This window comes from Pelophylax lessonae (assembly GCF_965119305.1).
Source record: "Pelophylax lessonae genome assembly, chromosome: 8".
Lineage (NCBI taxonomy): Eukaryota > Metazoa > Chordata > Amphibia > Anura > Ranidae > Pelophylax > Pelophylax lessonae.
In genome coordinates, this window is record NC_138775.1 from 142659119 (window position 1) to 142684531 (window position 25413).

Below are 25413 nucleotides of genomic sequence, written 5' to 3' on the forward strand. Positions count from 1 at the left end.
TCCAATTATTATATATATATATATATATATATATATATATATATATATATATATTATTATATTAATATATAATCTTTTTTTTTTCCTCATCGCCATGCCACAGCCGAAGGCCCCTTTCACACAGGCTGTCTGATCAGGTCCGCCTGTCAGTTTTTCAGGCAGACCTGATCGGACCCTTCATTCTCCTCTATGGAGCAGTAATCTGCCGCCATCTGATCCTGTCCGCCAAAAGCAGACGGATGGTGGTTCTATTTTCTATCCATCCCGTGGATCGGATCAGATGGCATCGGATGGAAAGAGACAGACAGTCTGTTTTCATCCAATTGCGCTAGAGGAGAGTGGGGTTCTAGTCGTATTTATGTGTAAATTTAGTATCCGTTTTATTAAATAAAGCTTGGTTGTTAGTTTAAAAAAAAAAAACAAACTGGCTCCTAACTTTTTTAGCTGGCTCCTAGATTTCAGGAAAATTTGTCAAGCCCTATATTACACATATGCACAAACCTAAGACATCATTCCACACCTCAAGCTTTGTGAACTGGGGTACTTTAATAGTTTGGAAATTGATTTCCAATCATTAAAACTGAGTTTATTTATGCAAAAACCTATTTAAAAATGTATAATCTGAGATCACAAATTTAATAGATCTAAATTAACTTACGCTTTTCCCAACATCATCCTTGGAGCTGACCAAATCTTCCATCTCTGTACGCAGCTGTTTGTTAACTCTTTCTAGTTCAGCCTTAAGCTCTAGAGCTTCCTCCAAGGAGCGAGCCAAGGACAGGGCTTTGGTCTCTTTCTCACGAGCCTCTGCTTCTGCACGGTCACGTTCTTCTGCATATTTTGCAGAAACAGTCTTCTCCTCACCAAGCATCTATTAAAGTAATTCAAATATTGAGTAAAACACTTATTTAACACAGATTCACAAAAACCTTTCGTTCTCAGTTTTTACATTTATTTTTTTTTTTTATTTAAAAATCTAATTTTTACAGCAGTTTAATGGACTCCAAGTTCTAAAATTCTAAAATTTTAAATACAGTTTTGACAGAGTCAACATAAGGACATCAGTTTGGGAAGCCCCTTCTATTTTGACAAGTGTGTTTGATTGCCAAAGTGTATAAAGTTTGTAATGGCAGTCAAAAGGTTATAGCTTAACCGCTTGCCAACCAGCCGCCGTAGAATTACTGCGGCAGGTCGGCTCTGTAACAAGAAATTACGCACCACGCTGATAGGCCACAGGAGGAGCCAATCAGTGGTCTGACGCCCGTGATGTCCGCCGGGCACCTGCAAGCGCTCCCCTTGGAGACAGAATGGCAGTCTGCTGTTGTAAACACGGCAGACCGCTGTTCAGTCAGTAATGAACACAGGGATCCAGTGTTCCTCCCATTTAGGAACACAGGTCTCTGTTCATTCAGCAAGCCGCCCCCCCACAGTTAGAAAGCACCCCCTAGGGACACAACCCTTTGATCGCCCCTGGTGTTAACCCCTTCCCTGCCAGTTTCATTAGAACAGTAACTGTGGATATTTTTAGCACTGATTACTGTAGTAAGGTCACTAGACCCCCCCCCCCCACCAAAGTGTCAAATCTCTCTGCCATTAACCGCCCCTGGAATATATATGAGATGGCTGGAACAACGTGTACTGCCCCCCTTCGAATGCTGGCTACTTACCAAGCCGCTAGGATACTTTTGGTGCCCCCTTGATGATTGACATATGCCCCTGCCTTACTGGGTGCCCCGGCAGATCTGTCCAATGGGTTAGGCAAAGCCTGGATGTCCGAATTGCCAGGATATTAATCGGCAGACTGGACTCCTTCAGGGTCCAAATCTCCTGAGCCGGATATGTGCCCAAGACACTTCCCCTCCCAGACTGGCTGGCATCCTTGGTGACCACCGTCCAGAACAGCGGGAGAAAGGATTTTCCCTGTCGAAGTGCCGGAGAGCGGAGCCACCAGATCAGAGACCCTCTCGTACCCTGGCTCAACTGGATCAGATTGTCCGGAGACTTTATTATTCCATTTGGCAAGAATCTCCTTCTGTAGAGACCTGGTATGAAACTGAGCAAATGGAACCGCTTTGAAGGCGTAAACCATCAGGCCCAGCACTTGCATGCAAGTCCTGAGGGATGATTGCTGGTCAAACAGCAGGAGCCGATACGGGTAGATTTTGATCCCTGGTCCTTAGATCTAGGGATGAAAGGACTGCTTATGTGCTGAGAAGGGCAACTCTTGCGATGAGCCTCTTGACTCCTGGCAGTCTGGGGAAGCAGAGTACTCTTCCCCTCCAGTAAGACCTTTAATAAGCTACTCCATGGAAGCTCCAAACAAGCGGTCTCCTACAAAAGGGAAATCCGTCAATACCTTCTTGGAAGCCTGGTCCGCAGGCTGGGGGGGGGGAGGGGGTTGCATGCAGAGACAGACATCACAGCAGTTGTGCAACCCCTGGACCAACTGGTCTGCCAGGTCAGGAGGCGGCTGTCCCCCCTCCAAATCCTGGTGCAGGATCTTGGCCCATTACATCAAGGTCTGGGAAACCAAGGTTATGGCGAAAACCGGCCGCCAAATGGAACCGGAAATGGTAAACTGGTATCGGACCAGAGATTCAGCGCTTATCAAAAGTGTCCTTAAAGGACAGAGTCCTCCACCGGAAGGTGGCTTTATTTACCTGGAAACCTGCGAGTCCACCACAGGTGGTACTGTCAGTTTCTTTAGCAGGGACTCTGCAAAAGGATACCTACTAGCAAAACACTTAGGGATCCCGATATTGTGTTTGGGGGAACCCCACTGACTACAGACAATATTGTCGAAATAGGCGGGAAAGGGGAACACCTTTGGCACAGTTCAAATGTTCCCTAGACAGTATAAGTGGTACACCCCAATTTAATTAGGTTAGTGTTGCCCTTAATGTTTTTACGGTCATCTTCTGCATCTGGGTAACAGATTTCAGGAAGGTAAATTGGATAGTCTCATACATACTTTTTTGGCAGCCCCACAGAGGTGGTTATCCAAGAGAACCGAAGGGTGGGAGCTAGTTAATTAGGATGGCATTTCAAAATTTTTAGCCATCACTTTAAGGGAACCATTCTAAAGAATATAAAAAGGTTAATTCACCAAGATCAGATCAATTATCCCACACAGTGCAAGGTACAATTACCATTTTGATTAATGTTTATTTTTACCTGATCAAACTTCTTTTGCTTCTTCTCCAGGTTGGACACAATCTGACGCTGGTGATCAAGATCCACACCAAGATCATCCAGTTCCTGCTGAAGTCTTGTCTTTGTCTTCTCAAGCTTGTCATAAGCAGCTGCCTTTTCCTCATAGCGTTGATTAGAAGCTTCAAGGTCTTTCTGCAGTTTCTTTTTCACCTCTTCAACATTTTCTAACGAACCAACGCTTTCTTCCATTCGCTTTTTCATATCCGCTATCTGCAAATAGACAAGGACATGAAATCACCCCACCCCATAAACTTTTGCTGCATATAAAGCTAAAAATTTGCAGAATACCTGCTTTCATTAATAGTGAATCCCTATAGAAATACAAATATTGAAAGTCACAATAACTAAACTTCAAGAGTGAAATTAAAACAATTAAAGACAGGTTGTTTCTTAAAGATTTTGTGCAAGTAATCTAAGCAGTATACAAATGGAAAACCATTCTAGGAAATATATACACAAACACATATATACACACACTGACCCATTTATTACATTATGTTAAGTGTAAAGTTCAAGTTTCAGGGAAGAACTACCCATGCATGTAGCATACCCCTTGCAGACAAAAATAGAACAATCCCTACTCCATTCTAAGTCATTAAAACACACCTGAGCTTGCAGTGTTGAGACTTGCTTCGATAGGTTTTTCTTTGCTTCCTCCTCCTCTTCTAATTGTTCCAGGAAGCCATTTTTCTCATCTTCCATTTGTTTGAGTTTTGTGCTAAAGCTCAGTTTTTGACGTGTCTCTTCTTGTAAGAGTTCCTAGATTAAATAAAAGATGAAGATCATAAATAAAAAAGTCTGAGGACTCAATGGATTCAGTCAGTCAAACACATCTGGATGTCATTTTACTTTTAAAAGACTCTGGAGAGCTCTTAACTCCCGCCCACCGTATAGACCAACAGCAGGCAGGATGCGCGCCCCCAGTCTCACCACCGGATCATGAACCCTGGGACACGGCGCAACCTCCATCTTGATAAAAAGCCGATGATGCTGTTCTTTACCCATGTGATCAGCTGTGTCCAATCACAGCTAAACAAGGCAATGCTGGTTATCTGCTCTCCTTGCCTCACTGACAACATTTTCTGACAAACTAAAATGTCTCAAATCTTTCAGGTTAGCAAAAAGTGAAAAACCCAGTGGTGATCAAATATCACCAAAAGGATTTGTGAGAAAAATATAATAATTTGGATACCGCGTTGAATGACCGCACCATTGTCATTCAAAGTGTGACAATGCTGAAAGCTGGCCTGGGTAGGAAGGGGGTAAAAGTGCCCAGTATTGAGGTTAAGGTACAAAATTAACAAGACTACACAAAAAAAAAAAAAAAAAAAAAAAAAGAGCAAAGAAAGGATTTTGTATTGTAATTTGGTACAGAAATCCTTGTAATTTAAAATATACTTTTTGAGTTTGTGACAGATGCCAGATACTTGTTTTTCCTTTTCTGGAATCTGCAGATATCAGTTAAGATAGTTTCAGGCCTAATCTTCTGGTCTAAAAAATGTACCTAATCTTTGATTCAATCACCCTCAGCCCTGCCACAACTCGTTTACAAAGATGTTCCAACATTAAAATATATGAAAATGGTAATTGCAGATGCCAATCTATCCACAAATGGGCTGTAGAGTACAAAAGGGTACATGTCCTATTTATACAGTCAATGCTGAGACCTGACAACGTTTAAAGTAACCCCGTCACCAAAGGTTACTTGGAAAAACCACCCAGCCTTTAGAAGAGCATCTATATTTGCCTTCCTGGTGGCTCATGTTTTTATACTGGCAGCTTGCTGCTCCCTGGCCAATGCAGGCATTCAAACCCCACCCCAGGTGGGTTGCATACCTGCTCCCCCCAAAAATTCTACTTTTCTGTATTTAAAACCTTCAATTCTCCTACAAAAGGAGGTGGTTAATAAAACTAGAAAAAATAGATAATGTGGTGGGAACTAGTGATTTGAAGGATTTTAATGAAGCAACACAAAAGAAATTGGATAAAATAGACAAGGATATTCAGAAAAAGAAAGTTAATATAATAGAGACAAGAGATTTTGAAAATAAAGTCATTTATAAATGGCAGGTGGAAACCGCCAATAGTGAAGGACCGGAAGTCCAGATTGAGGATACGGTGGTTACAGGGGCATCAATTAATGCTCCAGATACACCTATCCGGAGAGCCACACCTAGAAGACCACCCAAAAATCAGTGGGAATCTAGGGATGCTACTCCTAATTGGAGACAGCAACAAGGAAATTAGAATTCAGACTATAGAGAAAATAAACAGTGGATTGAGGTCCCCCAAAGGGGAAAATCTACTAGAGGATTTGGTAATGGGAGAAGGGGTAAATTAGGATCAACCACTTATGCACAAAGTGGTGGTTACCCTAATCCCAATTTTGTACACACTATTACCAACCCCTTGCAGAGTATGGAACGTCTAATGGCCAAACTTCAAGAGGGGGTCCTTTTTTTTAGGGAGAGGGAGGGGACGGGGGGGAGACGCCGCCCCTACCCGAATCCGCACAAAGGGGAATGGGAAGACCTGGGGAAAATCTCATACAAGGAGTCCGAGCTGGACGAAGGGTCCAATACAAGAAAAAGGAGAAGGGAACAATGAATCAGGGCATTTTTAATCCGAGCCAAGTTGAATTTACTCAGAAAGAACTGTATATTTTGGACCAAGGATTAAAGTGTGCACCGAAACGTGCTAAACAAATTGAATGTATACATCGATACCCATAAGTACATCAGAAAATTAAATTTGAAAAAGTACTTTTTGAATATTAAATTTGAAAAAGTACTTATTGAAGAATCCAATCACCTCTGTAAGTAATGTGAATGGAGGGGGCATGTTGAATAGCGGTTTAAAAAACAAATCTATCATGAACCCCCAGGTAAATAATAATCATTACGTTGAGGTGTTTAAAAATTCGGTATTGGAGGATTTACAAGAACCGATACCTAATAAAAAGATTCAAAATAGCAGTAGACGCATTACTGAAGGCCTTGAATCCCTAGAGAAAAGGAAAGAAATTATTATTAGGCCAGCAGATAAGGGGGGAGGAGTAGTCATACTCGAGAGTTTTTACCATCAACAACTGACTAGTATGTTAAGTGATGTGAACACTTATACCAAGTTATCCGCTGATCCGACCTCCAGGTTTGATGAGGAACTTAGAGGTCTGGTTAACTTTGGTTACAAAATGCATGCCTTAACCAAGAAGGAGAAAAGGTACCTGACCCCGAGTGTGTGTAGAATTCCCACAATATATACGCTCCCCAAGATACATAAGGATGTGAAGTGTCTCCAGCACGTCCTATAGTTAACGGTATTGGTTCCGTGACCGCTAGCTTAGGCCAATATCTTGATAAATTCCTTCAACTGAGTGTGATAACCACCAAGGCCTTTTTGAAGGATACAAAGGATTTATTGATATCACTGGTTGAGTGAGGACTCGGCCTTCTTAGCGACGGGCGATGTGTCCTCACTCTATACCATCATCCAGCATGATGCCCTCTTGGCCCTTAATTGGGCTCTTAGTAAAAGGGATGAAATTCCGTTTGAACAAAAGATTTTTTTTTTTTTTTTTTTTTTTATGAATAAAACGCTGGATTTTGGTCTTTCACATAATTATTTTTGGTTTCATGATTGTTTTTACAGCCAGAAGACAGGGGTGGCCATGGGAGCCAAATTTGCCTCCAGTCTAGCAAACATTTTCATGGCCGAATGGGAGGACAAATTTGTTTTTAATCAGCGGAAAAATGAATTGCGATTATAAAAGATTCATTGATGACATCTTGTTCATCTGGGAGGGCTCTGAAGAATCTCTTGTCTTTCATGTCCCATCTGAATTCAAATTCCAACAACATTAAGTTGGAATTTCATTGGGACAGAACTAATATACAATTTTTAGATGTTTTTATGGTTTTGCAACAAAGGTTTATTTTAAAACAAACAGACCGTAATAGCTACCTATCTATCATGAGCGGCCATCACCCTATGTGGTAAAAAAATATACCAAGGGGTCAATTTATGAGGGTCAAGCGGAATTGTACGTTTGACCATGATTTTCTGACACAATCAGCAATAATTAAGGATAGGTTTACGAAAGGGTACAAAGAAGAATGTCTGGACCAAGAGATCAAGAAGATTCTTGATCTGCCTAGGTCAGAGGTTTTGAAAAATAAAATTAAAACCACACACAATACGAAGGAATGGAGCTTTTTATCCGATTTTTCGAGTGACTAAGAATGTTGAGGCAATTTTTAGAAAACATTGGCCTATGCTCCAGAAAGATTGGGTATTTGGTCCAGTACTACTGGCTAATCCTTCCTTCATATATTGTAAAGCCCCCAATTTTGGTGATAGGGTGGTGAAGGTCTTGGATCCCCCAAATGTAACCTTTTTTCCGGATAGAAAAGGCTTCCACACGTGTGGACGATGTAGAGCTTGTTCTTTTACAAAGTCTAATTTAAAGAAAAGATGAATTTGGGGTCCCTGCAATAGGGAAACATTTTAAAATCCAAAATTTGATGACGTGCGATACCACATATGTGGTATACGCTCTGATGTGCCCTTGCAATCTTACCTATATCGGCAGAACGAAACGGACCGTCAAGAAACGGGTGGGAGAACATCTCAAACATTCTGAACGGTTTCAAGTATCAGTGTTTCCGAGCACTTTAGGAGGTACCATAACCAGGACCCTTGTGGTCTTCACTTTTGGGGGATAGAAAGGGTTACCCCCTCTTGGAGGGGGGCAAACTGGGTAAGAGAATTATCCAAGTTCAAGACCAAATGGATATTTCTCACCCAGGCCTTGGTCCCCAAAGGATTAAATATTGATTTGGACCTCAATTGTTTCTTTTGTGATCTGTGAGGGACATTCTAGATTTGTTTGTGTGGCCTTTGTTGATTTTCATTTTTGATAGAATTTTATACGAAATTCCTTTATAAAATTTATAGATCCATTGAACTTTGAAGATGGGGTGTCCCCATTTTTACTCTATGTTAAGCTAGTTTATCCTTGTCTTTTTATCTACTTTTAATCATTTTTATATACAATTTTATTCATGAATAATATTTTATTCATGAATTAATTTTTATTCATGAATTATATTCTATTATATTATTTAAAACCCATGCTGGTCATGTTTATATATTTATATTTTTGTTTATGATCCGGGTTCTCTATATATGGTATGGTTGAATCTTCTATTTGGCAATATTTAGGGGTTCCCATCCAAAACAAACTGTATTGAAGAATACATTGGAATATTTGATCTCCATTTTTTTTTAATTTATCTTATTTTTTCTCAGATTGGTCATTATGACATATAGAAGTCTTATATATGTATTCTTACCTGATCCTGATACCTAATTATTATTGGGTTTATTATCTGAGTTTTTACATGAATTGGCAGTGTATAGTGTATTACATATATGTGTGTTCTAATTTTATGCATTTTATTAGTTCACTTTTTTGTATGCAATGCATTGACATTTGTTGTTGGTGAATTGTAGTAGAGGATTGCTGACATGAGGAAAAGTAACTTCAAGAGGTCTACAGCTGCACTACCGCCCATATTATGTAGTAAAGACTTATAGCAATCATTTTGGCAGCTTGGAGCCGCCTTTACGGTATTAGGACCCTAGTATGGGCACGGGCGGAAGAGTGTAGGACCGGTCTTCAGTCTAGTGTGGGCAGAAGTCTTTGCAGCCATGCTGCGGCTGAATTCATAAAGGGGCGGAATGTTCCTTGTACGTCAAAATTGTCAGCAGGCGTCTATATATCTGTGTGCCGTGAGGTTCACGCCCTTCGAAGTCATCGGAAATGACGAAACGCGTCAGAGCATTAACCTCACGGCGACCGGAAGTACATGGGGGACACGAGCGGAGGCTTTTGAGGTCTGGGACACCAGCGTGGAGAGGGTGAGCTGGACCAACATTGCCCACTACGGTACCCGCGGTACTTTAAGATTATGAAGGCTCATTGATATCTTGTGTTTTGTGAGTGCATTGTATTTGGGTTTCTTTGGAATAAAGTTTTTATGGTTTAAGCAATATTACGCTAGTGCGGTTCCTCTTTTGTTTCCTCTATGCTTGCTGGACGGGTGATTTCATGTGAGGAAAAAGGGACGCACGCTAATATATGAGAGACCATCAGAGGTATATGTTTATCTGCAGCGAAATCCGACTCCAAGAGGGAGATTTATACACAAGCCTGTGTGCCTATCCTATGAGAGTAGGTGGGCCATTTGTTCTGGTGAGTTGCCACCCCCCTATGTTTATCACAACGGTGGAGGTTTCGTTATTTGGTGACCCCGACACACAGTGGTGACTCCTGCTTGGTGAAGTGGACTGTTGCTGGATTTTGTAATCCTCTTAACCCTTATACATCCAAGGATGGACGTTTATATGTGAAAGCATTCATATATTTTATTGTGTATTTATATATGAACGTTCAAAGGACTCTTTTTCTTCTGTTTTTTTGATGCATGATTCATGTACTATCTGCGCTACTTATGCTAATTTCATGGTCCCTAGTGACTATTGATTTGAGTATATTTGCACACAAAACTAGAAAATGTTACACATACCTGAGTGTCTTGCAGCTGTGATTCCAAGGTAGAGAAATCTTTGGCAAATTTGCTAGATTTGCTGTCTGATTGAGAAAGAAGACTTGTGACATTGTCCAACTCAACCTAAAGACAAATTTATACACCAAAATTAAGTAAATAATGTTCACTGTCCAGCCCTCCCTCATCTGTTATGGTCTCTGCAGCCCCCCCCCCCCCCCCCCATCTCTCACAGTTTGTGCATCCCCCCCCCCCCACATCAATCTTTTTTCAGCAATACAATATATACACATGCACTGTACCTGCAGTCGGTTTGCCTTCTCTGACAGCTCAGCACGAAATCTGTCACCTTCTGATACTTTGACTTGCAATTCCTGAAGCTGTACCTCTACTTTTTTTCTCTTGTGTTCAGAGTCTCCTTTGCCCTGCATGAGAGCTTTCACCTCATTGGCTAGTTCATTACGCTCACTTTCAAGCGCTTGTTTGGCCTTTTCCAAGTTTCCTTTTACCTATGAGGAAAAAACAGGTGTTAACCACAGTACAGATCAATGTGAAGCCAACTCAGTCGTGTGTGCCATCTTTGTAGACTGAGAATTGCAGGGTATTTAAAAAAAAAAAAAAAAAAAAAGGATAGGTCTGCACTTAAAGCATAACTTGGTTTTTAGTTTATATTTTTAGTTTGCACATTCCTCCAATATCCTGTTGATTTTTTTAATGATAGGCCAGCATGACCTGTAGTAGTGCTTCATGCTTTTGCATAGTGCCCTGCTAATACAATTCAACCTTTACAAGTATCAAATTCATTACAATGGTGAGCTACCTAAACTGGTAACAATATCTCTAGAGATCCCATGACTGTTGAGCCACACCTACTGCACACAAAACTTATTTTTGCAACAGGCAGTGCAAGACTCAAACAAAACAAAATGGTAAACAGAAGTGAAAAATCTATCCAAACAAAAACCCTCCATTAGAGGTCACTGGAACAAGTATCCCATTGAAGTTGTCCCCTCTATTTGTGACACATCTCAAAATGTTGTACATTCCAGAGGCAATGGACAGCAGAACAGAAAGCATCTCCCTAGTGGGGAGATGAGGAAAAAAGGAAAAAAAAAAAAAAAGACAAATTAGAACTATTGCCTCCCATAAAGTTAAAGTGGTTGTTAAGTCACTTTTCTTAATATTGAGAACATTTGGCTTATGTCACTATGCAGAAATGGTCTTGCGCCAAGCAGCGTGTATGGCCAATAGGTTTCATTTTTATCTCCTCATACCAAAGAACCTTCTGTTACCTTCAGTCTTTCATGAGCCTTCTGGCAAACTGTACGAGATATCATGCGAGTTCTAGTTGAGAGGTTTCCTTTTCCACTTCTAAATTAAGTCGTGACTAATTAAGCACCCAAAAAAGTCACCATTAAGGCCTGTAACTACTTCAAAATTGTCCATAGGTCTCTTGTTGGCCTCTCTCACTAGTCTGCTTATATAGCCACTTCGCAGCAATTTATAAAAAATTTCAGCATTAATGCGATTGCCACAAATACCTATAAGGTTTGGAATATGTATGAAAGGTCAGTTCCTTTTTGTGGTCTTTTGCTGGGTGAATACAAAATTCTCTGACGTTCAACTCTGGGGGGGGGGTTGGTTTTGGGAGTCTGAGCATTTATCCAAAAGCGTTAAAGAATATTAAAAAAAAAAAAAAAGAGAAAATAGTCTAACACTATAGGCTAAAAACAACCTTTTTTTTGGGGGGGGGGGGACCCTTTAGACCTACTGTGTTAATCCGTGTACAAAAAAGTGTTTGTGTTCTATGAAATTAAGAAAAACTTCCATGGTGTAATACACTTTATAGGCACTGACCCAATTATCTGAAAATTATGTCTAAACAGCGTAAAATCAAAAGATCTTCTAATGTGGGTACCCAAAAGAGTCCTAAATAAAACCTTTACTGGGGGAATAGAAGGGTTTTCAGCTGACATTTTGCTCCTGATAATTAGTTCCTTAGCTGAAAATGGGCATGTAGAGCAGCCCTGCTGACATGCATAGTTTGTGAGGTTGAAAAAAAGACATCAGTCCATCCAGTTCAACCCATGATGGGCGTGTGTTTGCTGTTAACCGTACATTGTAAACCCCTGTATGTTGTGGTCTAAGGTGCCCATCTAATAGTTTAAAACTATCGATGCTTCCTGCTGATATGACTGTTTGTGGAAGAGAATTCCACATCCTTACTGCTCTTACAGTGAAGAACCCCCTACGTATTTTAAGGTTAAACCGCCTTTCCTCTAGTTTTAGTGAGTGGCCAAGTGTCTTATTGTATTCCCTTTCTCTGAATAGATTCCTTATGCTAGGGTCGCCAGTACAGTATTTGTACATTGATATATCTCCCCCTCAATAGTCTGTTCTCCAGAGAGAATAAGTTCAGTGCTTGTAGTCTTTCCTCATAGCTGATGTCCTCCATTCCCCTAATTATTTTGTTGAGTGGTGATTTTTCTTCCTATAATCACCTGTTTTATACACTGGGGCATATACTTTGATTTTTTTTTTTTAAATAAACATTCGCGCTCTCGCGATCGCCCACCGCTGTCTTCTCTGATCCGAAAGATACAGCGGACTGAGAATACCCGGCTGATGTCAGCCAGGAGATGAGCTGCAGTCAATCACATGAGCACCAATCTGAAATTTGGTATGAAGTGGCATATTTTTTTTTTCTTTAATATACATACACTAGTGCATTTACTATAACACAGGAAATAGGAAAACTTTTTTGCAGCAGGCAGAAAGGGGCAGGTACTGACACAGCTGACAGGTATGGAGGAGGGGGAGGGAGGACAGAGGAGAGACAGCAGGTGACGGACACACAGACCAAACTACGCAGCACAAACACTGTGCTGTATAACATGCTTGAAGGGAACAGGATCCATTTTTTGTAGGGCAATCACTTTATTTGACCTACCCGTTTTGTCTGTTCCAACTGTTCAGAAAGCTCTTCAACAGCTTGTGCGTGCTTCTGTCTGAGCTCCTGAATTTGGCCTTCATGAAGCCGAGCTTCCTCTTCCAAATTTTTCTTCAAGTGTGATACCTCCTGCTCACGTTTTGTTCTGGGAAAAAATAAAAAGGGTTACTACCCATCTACAGATTGAATCTAGCCTCAAAATGTACTAATACTTCTAAACGTTAATACCGGAGTTCTTGTTGTGCGGCTGTTGAGTCCAAGGTATCCTCAAGTTCAGTCTTTAATGCTTCAAGTTCTTCTCCTAGATCACGCTTTTGTTTCTCTGCCTTATTGCGTGCAGCTCTCTCAGCATCAAGATCTTCCTGCAGTTCACTAATCTGAGATTCTAACTCTCTAATTTTCTTAATGGCAATGTTTTTCTGTGTAGCTTCTTCCTCCACCCTAGGAATAGCGCAGACAAGTTTAGAGAAGAGAAATAAAACATGGATAGGTAAATCATGCCTTGTGCCACCTATAACATCTCTTAAAATAAAGGGGGGGAATGATATTTCCTTTGTCTAAAGTGAAGCTTTCTGCAGCAGCCATAATACAAACTGGGCACAGCAATGGAGCTCATTACAAATAGGACTTTTACATTTATGAACAGTCATGCTTCATGTATGAGATTTAGGACAAAGTCCATTTCCCCTCTTAGCAAATCACACTCCGTGCAACAATGGAAAAGGGAAACAAACCCTTCGTAAATTAGGATTACTAGCTTACCTGTAAAATCCATTCCTTGGAGTACATAACAGAACACAGGGCACCTCAAACATGAGAAAATATAAAAATCTCCACCTCTCAAGCAGTCAATTAAGTTACACGATTTCTGAAAGTTCAAAATCCAACCCAAACCTTTCTAGAACGTCTGCTTGACATTTGAGGTCCGAGCGGTCTGCTCTGAGAAACCGGTCTTTCAGGTATCCTACACAATAGGGATACCCAAAGTCCTCAATAACCAGACCCCAAATAACGCGATGAACACTTAGGCTTCCAAATCAAAACTCAAGGCTCTGGCAGGAACTTTGACTTGGAAAACTCCCACCAAAGGCTGCGAAGCCATTCCTACCAGAGATGGGCGATTAAAGATGCCACGGAAAACCGGTTAGAGCTCTTCAAAAGACTGGGACCTCATTTACTGGGACCTGCAGGGCTTCATTCAGGTAGGAAAATGACCAGGTTGACAGCCGGAGAACCCCATTTTCTTGAATTGCTCTTCCATGGCGTACTATGGAGTGAGTCTCTTCCATGGTGAAAAAAAAAAAAAAAACTTGTGAGTGGGCACTAGAAACATTTTGTGATGTTTGGCAGCTGCCAGGACCCAAATGCAGTGACTTGAGGGAGAGTACGCAAAGTAATAACTTAAGTTTGTATCATGTTTGTCAGAAGGACCACTGTGGTCTTCCACGTCCGAGAGCTTGGACCAGGAGATTCCACCTGGGAGGGGGGAAAAAAAAAAAAAAAAAAAAAAGATTCCTGATCCTTGACAGCTTCCTCTTCATCTCTGATCCTGAGGATGTTCCTCAGACTGCTTATAATCCCGCAAAAGGGGCTGAAGTTCCAGGCATTGCAAATACGCGAGAATCAGTGGCGCAGTCCACACGGTAGCCTCACCATTCTGCCCCTTTTAAAAACCGCTACTGTGGTGTATCGCTCCACATGCAGAATTCAGTCAGAGCTTCCTCAATGCACAAGGGACACTCACAGGGAAACAAACTCTGGCTTCACGACAGAGGCACTCACAATTCAAAGCAAAAGCCAAATAGATATGAATATGAAGAACCCTGTATTCTGCAATGTAGGATTGAGAAAATGTGATTTTTGGACTTACCCTAAAATCCATTTCTCGGAGTTTGACGGACACAGCAGTACATAAATCATTGGAGGGTTATATTGCCTCCTGCAGGGATAGGATTATTCAGAACAAAAACACCTGGCTACGGCCATGGGCTTTCCTCTATAAACCCCCTCTCTGCTCTAGGTCCTCAGTTTAGTAGCAAGAAGTATTAGAAGTATCAAAACTCCATAGAGGAGTTGGTGCTGTGTCTGCCGATAAACTCAGAGAAATTAATTTTACAGCAAGTACAAAAATCCCCTGTTTTCGTTCGACGGACACAGCGCTCCATAACTTATAACAAGTTGGACGTCCAAAAGTAGTGCAAAAAAAAAAAAAAAAAAAAGGTGAGGTGTGGGGAAAATAACCTAAGGGTAAACATAAGCGCCCTTAACCAGGACACAGGAGTTTTAACTGGGTCACTGGAGCCTCAACTGAAAAATAAAGGTTTAAAGAAAAAACACCCCAAGAGGGAACAGCTCCACTTAAACAGCAGCCTACAAAACTTTGCTGCCAAAAGAAGCATTCACAGATGCCAAAGTATCTACCTTCTAGAATTTTGTATAAAGGTATGTATGGATGACCAAGTGGCCACCTTGCAAACTTGCGATTGACAGAAGGCCCAAGAAGCACAAGCAGAATGCGCCGTGACAAGGAAAGGTGGAACCCGACCTTTAATGGAATAGGCTTGAGCCACCATCTGTCTGATCCATCTGGAGTTGTTAGCCAAAGAAGCGGCCAGCCCTTTTCTTGGTCTGTCCGTAACCACAAAAAGCGAGTCTGACGTCCGAAAATACTCAGTAGCTGCCAGATCGACCTGATTTGCACAAACCACATCCAAGGTATGCAAAGCAAATTCCTTGGGATGAGCCGGCTTGGGACACAAGGCAACACAATGTCCTCATTCAAATGGAAGTCAGAGACCACTTTGGGCAGGAATGGACAGGAACAAAGAACCACTTTATCCCTATGGACCACTAAATAGGGAATATGACAGGATAATGCCACCAAGGGCCGAGGTAATGGCCACCAAGAATGTCACCTTCTGGGAAAACATAGGCAAGTGAATCTCCCAAATATTCTCAAATGGGAGGTTTCTGGAGAACAAAAGTACTAAATTTAAATCCCATGGCAGCAAGAGACCGTACAGGTGGAGCCACATGTTTAACCCCCTGAATGTAGGTACTAACTAAAGAGTGCATGGCTAGAGGGGGGGGGTCGCTAAAAAAAAGTTTGCCAAGGCAGACACATGGCCCTTAAAAATGGTACACAAGGCCAACTTCTGATCAAAGCCCTATTGAAGAAAGTTTAAGATCCGAGCCACAGAAAAGGATAGAGGATGAGTGCCAAACGACTCCCAAGAAATGTACGCTTTCCATTTACGATAGAATATCTTCCTGGAAGACGACCTCCTTGCCTTCAATATAGTAGGGATCACTAATCCAGACAGACCTATCCCTCAGTATCTGGTTTTCAAAAGCTAGGCCATTAAAACCAGCGACTGCAAAGCAAGATCTTAGATCAGCCCTTGGGACAACTGGTCTTCAGAGAGGAAGCCCAAGAGACATTTACAGCCACCAGGATGATTGCAAGATCCTCGCTCATGATTCCTAGCAGGAACTGCGGAAGATTCCTTAGCCGAGGAGGGTCCTGGCCCTATACTGGCTCTGGATGCCTGCGGCGTCTGTCAGAGGACCCTATGACCTAGTCACAAACTTCAGTATCCTCCTGTGGAGCCAAACCTGCTAAAGGAGCTGCATGTAGGACTATGCAAACAGAACTGTCTTGAAGGTGGATACCCCCAGACTCAGACAGTTCTCTCTCCCAATTTGCATACAGGTTCTAACAGCAGCCATTAATCACAGCCTGTGGTTCCTGAAAGTTGTTTAAAGGACCACCCTGGTAGGAATTAAAAAATCAGACCTAGGTAAATCAATTCCCTGGACAAGGATAGGGGGGGGACCCTTCGGTAGTTCAGACATCACCTGAACCTTCCCAGGTTTTTCTTTAAATCCCGAGTCTCCGGATTTTCTGCAAAGGACAAGCTTAGTCCCCCTTTCCCCCAAAAGAAACATTGTGCATCTCCTTGATGCTCACCAAAGTAGTCCACGGGACTGGAAATCAGCAAAGATGTCCCCCCACCACAAAAATGGGCGAGGGCAGACCTTCATGATGAAGTCTTGTCTGCTGGTCCAGGGAAGCTAGCTCTTGGTTTACCCGACCAAGATTGCTTGGAACCTCCCGGGGAAGATTTAAAAAGATCCATTTCCCTTATTCTCCGTCCCAGAAGCACAAAATAATTTTCTATGGGCTGAGAAGATGGGCCCCTGTGTGCGGCAAGTCTCCTTCCCTTTCCTTGACTGGCAGGAAGGTACTCTGCTCCCTACCCCCCCCCCCCCCCCCCCCCATGGTCTGCGGGCCAATTCTTTGACCAACAGCACACACTTAATCATCACCGCTAAAACAAAGACAGCACGGGAGCTGTATCCAAAGCTGCATCACAAATAAAACTGCAGCCCATGGGCCAACTGGTCCGCTAAAACATAAGCAGCGGGGACCTGCTCACCCCCTTGGCCCTGGCGCAAAAGCTCGGCCCATTCACTTAGGATTTGGGACACTAGAGCTGAGGCAAAGAATGACCGCAACGCCGAACCAGCCATAGTAAACATGCTGCGTGCCACAGCCTCCGCTTTGTCAGCTAGGTCCTTAACCAGTTGCCGACCACCGCACGACTATATACTGCGGCGGTCAGCCTCGGCCAGGCAGAGTGACGTATGGATAAGTCACTCGCCTGTCACTGACTTGCGAGCCAATTGCGGGCGGGCACGCGCCCGCCGCGGCTCGTTCACAGACAAGTCAGTGCGTGTGACCGGCGGACTCGATTGCTATATATCCTTACTTGCTGATATAAAGTAATAAAAACATCTATAATAAATCACTGTGATAAAAACAATGAGTGGGTTACCACTAAAGTGCACGTGCGAACGTGTAAGCAATAGATATACCTATAAAGTGCTTATGGCTACACAATTATATGACAAATCATAATAAGCAAAAATTGATAAAAAATATCCAGTGAAAAATAGTCCGTGAAGTGAACACAAATAGGAAAGTGCAAGGACGTGCTCAAAAGTCTCTTAATGTGAGGTTGGGGTCGTGCGTGCCGGTGATCCTTGAATTCCATCACTCTGTGCCAAAGGGTAAGGTAGCACACTTACCAGAAGGTGTGGATTCCAATGGCGTACGCCAATAGGAATCTAAAACGCTTTTTCTGCTGCTCCTTTGTATGGATGTGCGTTCAGCATAGAAGAAAGAGAGAGAAGCTCCTCATAGTGTAAAAAGGTTTTCAAACCTTTATTAAACTCAAAAAAGCACATCAATCTTCATAAAAAAAGGTTTGAGTTTAATAAAGGTTTGAAAACCTTTTTACACTATGAGGAGCTTAACATCAGATACAAACACTAAAGCATGCTGCCAGGATCTTTTCTGCACCCTCTGCAATGCTGCATCCTCTGACAGTAGACCCGCCCCTAAAAAGGTAGGACACATTTAGGGGGGGGGGGGGGGGGACACTGCACCAGCCTTTGCACTGGGACCCCCCCCCTGCACAATACCTACACTGCAAACAGCAGGGCATGCAGCTAGGGGTCTCCCGCACCGGGACCCCTCCAGACTACCAGGGTGTGACACACTATCCCAAGGACTCTTACAGAGTGGGGATAGTGGGGGAGATCCCAGGAGTCTCTGCTGCATTCTCTGCCCTGGGACCCCACCAGACTAGGTCCAGACAGGGGGGGATGGGAGGAGAGGGGGGAAGCCCAGCTCAGCGATGGATTTATGGATGGGAGGATGGAACCTGCAGGCAGGTCCGACCGTCCCTGGAGGTTACCCGCTGGCTGGGGGGGGGGGGGGGGGACCACTGGATCTAAATTATCCAGTCCGGCAGTTGATTGTAGATCCCCTGAGTGAAAACAAAAAAAAGATGCAAGGAAGGAGAAAATTGCTAGGACCAGAGAGATGCCAGCCAGGAGCCTAGGTCCTCACTAGACAGATTAAACTGATTACCTAGAGCAAAGAGGGGTTATATACCAGCTGAGGAGGGCCCATGGGCGTAGCTTAGCCAGGTGTTTTTTGTTCTGCCTAGTCCTACTCCTGGAGGAGGAAATCTAACCCACTAGTTATGATTCATGGAGCGATGTGTCCATCGATGAACAAAAGCAAAATTAGATCTTCTATTTGGGCGAAGGAAACCATCTCCACAGCAACAGCCAGAGAATAAAAGTCATGCTCACAAGAATGAAATGTTGCAAAATGCCGGTATCAGAAGCGACCCAACAAATCAAAGAATTGATCATGCAGATTCAACATCTTTGTACATGGAGTGGATTCTGGGTTTTTTCTATGCCTATAGAGCAGACATTGCTCACTTACCCTATTCCATCTCATAAGAACATCTGTTGCAAATGTTACTAACCTTGCTAGAGCAGCCTGCAGCTCTTCTTCCTTTTTAGCTAATTGTAGCTTTAATTCAGCAATTTGTGCTTGCAGCTCTGCAATTTGATCATGTAAATCGGTACTGTCTCCCTCTAACTTGCGACGTGTCTTCTCTAGCTCCTGACGCTGCTTCTCTTCTCTGCGAAGGCGCTCTGCAAATATATTTTATTATAAGCTACCAAAATGTATTCCAAACTAAAAAAAAAAATAAATAAATCCTAATCAGATATGTAAACTAAAACATTTTTATCAAGTAGAAGTTCTTTATGCACAAATTTGACATTTATATATATTGCTCTTGCTCTAACAATCGCGGTGATACCTCACATGTGTGGTTTGAACATCGCTTACATATGTGGGCGCGAATGTAAACATCCCTTGTAATAAAAATAAGCAGGACAGGTCGTTTTTAATGTGAGATCTGGGGTCAAAAAGACCTCAGATCTTACATCTAAAAAAAGGTTAATCATGGAGGGGGGGCTGCTCTGTGCAAAACCATTAGACAGAGCAGTTAAGTATAACATGTTTGATGTTAAAGCAGTGAAAAAAAAAAAAAACTTTAATACTGCCATTGTAAATGTGTATCTAAATGTATTTTCCAAGTTGAGTAGTCTGCTTTAGGATAGGTTTTACTGTATTTTTAATTTACAATGTACTGTAAATAAAAAGAAACCACCATAGTAAAAACAAAATGGGAAGCTCCTTGTGAGATCCTGAGTGTCATAAGAAAAGACCAATTGAATTGCACCTTGTGGTGCTCGTCAAAAAAAAAAAAAAAAAAAAAAAAAAAAAAAAATTACCAACCCTCCACCTTCCAAACCATGTCTTGATTACTGAATGCCTCCTATTAAAATTATGATGCCTGCCTGTCCAGTTGATCTGTGACTGAGTGGTTGACCTTAAATTTATTACATAAAATGCAGACAACTATAACTGAACATATTCAACAATAGAATGGATATAAAAACGCTGTCTCAAATTTTGTTATACCTTCCAAGTCAGAGATCATGGTTTCATGTTTGTTTTTGAGTTTAGCAAGGCTCTTAGACTTTTCTTCCTCCTCTGCTAGATTAGTGGTAAATTCTGCAATACGGTCCTCAAAAAGTTTCTTCTCCTACAAAAAAAAAAAAAAATAATTTGCCATGGATTTACAAATATGAGCTGTTTAAATTAACTATACACACACATATATATATATATATATATATATATATATATATATATATATATATATATATATATATATATATATATATATATATATTTTTTTTTTTTTTTTAAGATTACTACATGTAGGTCCTTACCTTGCTCAATTTGTTTGCCTGATCTTCCAGAATTAGTACTTCTTCCTCCATCTTCTTAAGTTTTGCCTCAACCGTGACCTTTTCCAACTGTAGCTTCTGTCTGGCTGCTTCTTCCTCTTCTAGCTGTTCTTCTAACTCCTACACAAAATTTTAAATATGTAAAGCTACATTGCAACCATCCAGACATGACAAAATGAAGGCTTTTCCCTCCTAGTATGCTCTAAGAAAAATAAACAAACCCTCACATTTTTTAGAGTGCCCTGCCTCCTAGACATGTAGCTCAGAAACTGTGCTTCAGATACTTCTGGAAAAACAGGTACATTTTTGGCTTAAGAAAAACAAAATGAATGCTGCGCCATGACCAATAGTTTATCAGTAAGTAAAAGCCATCATCTGAAGTGATGTGCGTGCGTTTTCAGCAATCAAATAAAAAAATACCAATCGATGAAACAAAAGAAAAGTCTATACAATTGTAAATGTGGTAGTCCCATACAACTTGTGATATAAATCCCTAAGCGCTGCAAAAACATGCAGGTAGAAAACACCATAGTGAATCCTTTTTGGGAAAAATGTCACCTCACTGTATTGACCCCCACGTCAAAAATCAATATGTGCCCAACAGACTCCTTTCCTTCTTAATCAACAGACTCTGCCCCTCGGAGAATATCAGCAGCTCAGGTGGGTGGATAGATGGATGATTTAGTGTGTATTTACATGTTAAAAAGACAAGAAATCCTATATCGTGCTCACGGTTATTTGCAAAACCATAAAAAGGCAGCCACTCATGTATTAGGACCAGACATAAGCCTGCAACTGTCAGGACAGATGGAAATGGATTGAAGGATCCAATCCATTGCCATCAGCCCAGACGGTTGCAGATCGGAATTTTGTCTGGTCTTCTTAATACATGCAAGTGGCCGTGAGCACTACATAGACTTTTGTCCTTTAAAATGTAAACACACGGAAAGAAAACTGGAAGATAAATGAGTGGAGGTATATCCAACTAAAGCACTTCACATTGTCACTACCGCAGCCATTGAGAGATAAAAACGACCTCCGCCCTCTTGAGCAATTATGTCTTAAAGATAAGATAATAAACAATATTTCGAATGTGTATAAAATACTATTAACAATAACAAAAGAGAGAGGAATAACATTAAAAGAAAAATGGGAAAGAGACCTCGGCCCGTGTAGTAACAACAGTGGGATAGGAGCCTTCAATTAGTACATAAATCCGCGATAGACACCAACACGGAGGAGATGAACTATAAATTGATCACAAGGTGGTACAACACTCCTGATAAGATGGGAAGAATTCAGGTAGAGAGTTCAAGACTTTGCTGGAGGGGATGTCAGATGGTAGGGACTATAGCCCATATATGGTGGGAGTGCCCAAAAATTAAAGTATTCTGGAGTGAAGTTATAGAATTAATAAGTAAAATTACTAAAATAGATATTCCCTTGGATCCTTGGAAATGCATGTTTCATGGAACCCATATGTCAGTGAAACAATATAAAAAACATTACTCCCTCACTTATTAAACTCAGCTAAGAGCTTGATTCCCTTTAATTGGCAAAAAGAAGAGGCCCCCTCCAGGAAAGAATGGCTGTTAAAAGTAGAGAAAATAAGAAAGTTGGAGCAGCTGAGGACCTGGGAGGAGGAAGAACAGGGGAATGAAGAGGAGATTTGGGATGAGTGGCAAGAGTTTAAGGACACAAGGGAATACAGAGAAATAATAGGAGTCGAATGATAAGAAGAGACGGGGGGGGGGGAGGGATAAGGAAGGGAGGGGGGGAAAAAAAAAAAGGGATAAAAGGTAATATGTGTAAAATGTATATGAAAAAATTCTCCAGCGATTGGAGTGTTGTAAATAATTTTTTACCTGGAAAATTTAATAAAGAAATATAAAAAAAAAAAAAAAAAATGTAAACACACACTGAAATGTCCATCCAACCACCTAAGCTGCTGGGGTTCTGAAGGAAAAGGAGTCTTATTGTAGCGCATATTGGACCTTTGTCTTGGGGGTCAATACAGTGAGAAGAAAGTTTGCCCAAAAGGGATTCATGGTGTTTTCTACCTGCATGTTTTGCAGCACTTACCCAAGAGATTTCCATCTCTCTAGATATACATCACAAGTTGTAGGAGACTAGCACTTTCACAATTATATGGACTTTTGTTTATGATTCATTGATGTGTTTTCAGCAATCGTCAAATCAGAAAAAACATTTCACAGACCGGGATTACTCAAACAAATGGTAATAGCGTAGCGCGTACACACTTGCAGCTTTATTTATTCACATGACCCTGACAGAAATTAGTTAGACATGCATAAACTCAAAACATTTCAGGCCATGTCAGGCAAGCAAACCTGATCATAAAAGAAAGGAGGCTTGCAAGCACCTAGTGCATTACCCTTGGACACCTTTAAACCTTATTTTAAATGCCAAAAACACTCAAACATGAAGAGTAAAAATTGCATAAAATAAGTCCACCTCGACGTGGAAGGGCCTATCCCCATGTTAGGACGGCTGACGCGTTTCAGAAGACACGTTCCCTTCCTCAGAGCTGGTCCATACATTGAGATTTTTACTCTTCAGGTTTGGAAGTATGTTTTTGGCATTCTAAATAAATTTTAAAGGTGTCCAAGGGTAATGCACTAGGTGCTTGCGCCTCCTTTTTGTGATTTCAGTCCTTGAGTTTCCCCGAGGAGAGCAGCACGCCTATAATTCCCATTCGAGTGAGCACTTGGGTCATTCAGTTGTTTGAAGCAAACCTGATAACAGCCATCACTAAGAACTTTCCGTTGACTACATCCTTCACCTGTCCTGCTGACTGGAAATACAAGAGGTCTCCCTTGCTAGTGCGAAAGTTACGGTTGTTTGCTGCACCTTAGTGACTGTCGTGTTGCTAAAGAATCACTCATCTGACATTGGCCTTAAAGCAGAGTTCCTACCCTTCCCCACTTTCAGGTGCCGTCGCGAAACATGTTAGGCATTCTGGGCATCTTAGCAGCTACACCCATCTTACCATGCTACCGAGTCAGTGAGGGCTCATGCTTGATGTAGTCTGTGTACAATATACAATTTAGCTGTCCTAATCTACATAAACAGTTTTACGATGTATTGTCTGTGTACACTTTGCAATTATATTTATAAAAAATGTTGTGCGTAATAAAAATGTATGTTTTTTTTAAATTTTATCCTGTTTTCCTATACTATTGATTAGACAGTACCCTTAAGTGCCTTTTAGCCCCTCCTCTCTCCCCACCATGTCTATATTATTTGTGTATTATATTTTTTTATGCATTTATCACACTTTCCTCATTTATTTTTATATTTTCTCTTCATTGAAGTTATGCAATGTCACAATTGCATCTTCTAGGATAGCGCACTTTATATACTTTTCACATTTATTCACCTCAAAATCACTAAGGGCAGCATTCCACCTTCATCCACTTTTTTCCCCCATGTCAAGCTTACAAGCAAATTCTAATGAAAGGTGGCAGAACAGAGTGGCAGGTGACTTGAGGAAACAAATCGGTTTCTCTTGATTCCCTTAACCAACTGTCTCTCCCCTAGAAGCATGCAGTTTTTTTTCGGAAGAAATCCAATGGTAAATTGTTGCTTGCTCCAACAGCTGTCATCTCATATCCATGTGTACAATTAAAGGGTAACAACTTTTGTAGAGAAAAAATAAATAAAATAATTCCCTGCGAGTGATCTGTATACATTACAAATATTTTGACAAACTTGGTGCAGATTCCAACCTTTTGTTATTCTGAAGAAATCCATGTTTGTTCCTCTGTTCTGTGCCGAGTGGGTCTAATGGGAGGGGTTTTATAATTGCCAACCAACTGTGGCAGTTGCAGAGCACTAATGAGGAAAGCTGATGGGCCTGCATTCTTTAGATGTGTTCCTATTGGGAGTATCTCATCAAAAATGACATTTGTTTCAGGGGATGTCAGAAATCTGACTTTTATCTAAGGCAGAATTCTGGGAAAATTGGTGAGCCAATCACACAAGCAGGAAATGTTTCTGGGGTGTGGTCAGTACACATTCTGTGTACAGAACAGCCCTAGGTAGCAGCAATATTGCATTTTCAGAAAATTGCAGATTAAAAAGTAAAGGTCATTTTTAACAACATTCAATTACAATACGACTTGTGTCGCAACTGTATACTCTTTTTCTTTGCCATTTATTCCCCCATGAAAGTGTAGTTACCCTTTAAACCCAGTAATCAAGCTTTAAAGGCCCCCTTTCACACTTATGCGACTTGTCCTGCGATTTGGGACTGCAAAGTCGCATGACAAGTCGTAATTCATCATTTCCAATGAGTGCTGTTCATATCTGTGCGACTTCAAAGTAGTTTCTGAATTACTTTGGTCAGATAGGTTTTGAGGTCCTGAGGTCCACAGACATGGGCATTGCTTAAAGTACAGCCAAAAAAATATAAAAAACTGCACGGCTTTTAGGTTGCACAAGTGTGAAAGGGGCTTTACAGGAGAGTTCCATCAAGAATTCATGCTGTAGAAAAATGTTAAAAAGTCAAATCACATCTGGCATACCCCAATATTTTGCTGCATTTTCTTCTTCTCCGTCTGCAAAAGTTGACATCTTTCTTCCTCTTCTTCCACCCGAGACTCCAAATCATGCAAGATTTCTTCCAATTCTTGTTTTTTAGCTGCTAAACGAACTCGGATTTCCTCTGCTTCCGCACATAGTTCAATCTCTGCTTGTAGCTGTTCTTGCAGTTGCATCTTTTCTTGTTGAAGCTAAAACCAGAAAAATGATTTAAACATTTACAATGTGAATATATAATATGCTTTAACAGCCTACGATCGATGACCTGGAAAGATCTGTTAGTGATGAACACTGCCTATACATGGTTCACTGTTGGGTCGAACACCTGTTGTGCTAAACGTCAGTATTTATTCACAAGCCTTTAGATTTGTATAATGTCGAAATAGACAGTTACCTACTTTAAACCAGAACTCCAGGCAAAACCTTTTA

The 25413-nt window shown here is 41.3% G+C and overlaps 1 protein-coding gene across 1 annotated transcript in view; it reads right to left on the reverse strand.

Moving 5' to 3' along the window:
* The window catches only part of MYH9 (myosin heavy chain 9), a 215191-nt gene that overhangs the window by 41377 nt on the left and 148401 nt on the right, over positions 1-25413 (reverse strand). The window contains exons 22-32 of the mRNA XM_082266538.1: positions 24969-25175; positions 20404-20541; positions 20090-20213; positions 19080-19251; positions 12961-13173; positions 12733-12877; positions 10085-10291; positions 9804-9908; positions 3820-3972; positions 3175-3423; positions 659-871 (exon numbers count right to left, since the gene is read on the reverse strand). Coding sequence (XP_082122664.1) covers positions 659-871; positions 3175-3423; positions 3820-3972; positions 9804-9908; positions 10085-10291; positions 12733-12877; positions 12961-13173; positions 19080-19251; positions 20090-20213; positions 20404-20541; positions 24969-25175 — 1926 coding nt within the window. The remainder of the gene's footprint in view (positions 1-658; positions 872-3174; positions 3424-3819; positions 3973-9803; positions 9909-10084; positions 10292-12732; positions 12878-12960; positions 13174-19079; positions 19252-20089; positions 20214-20403; positions 20542-24968; positions 25176-25413) is intronic.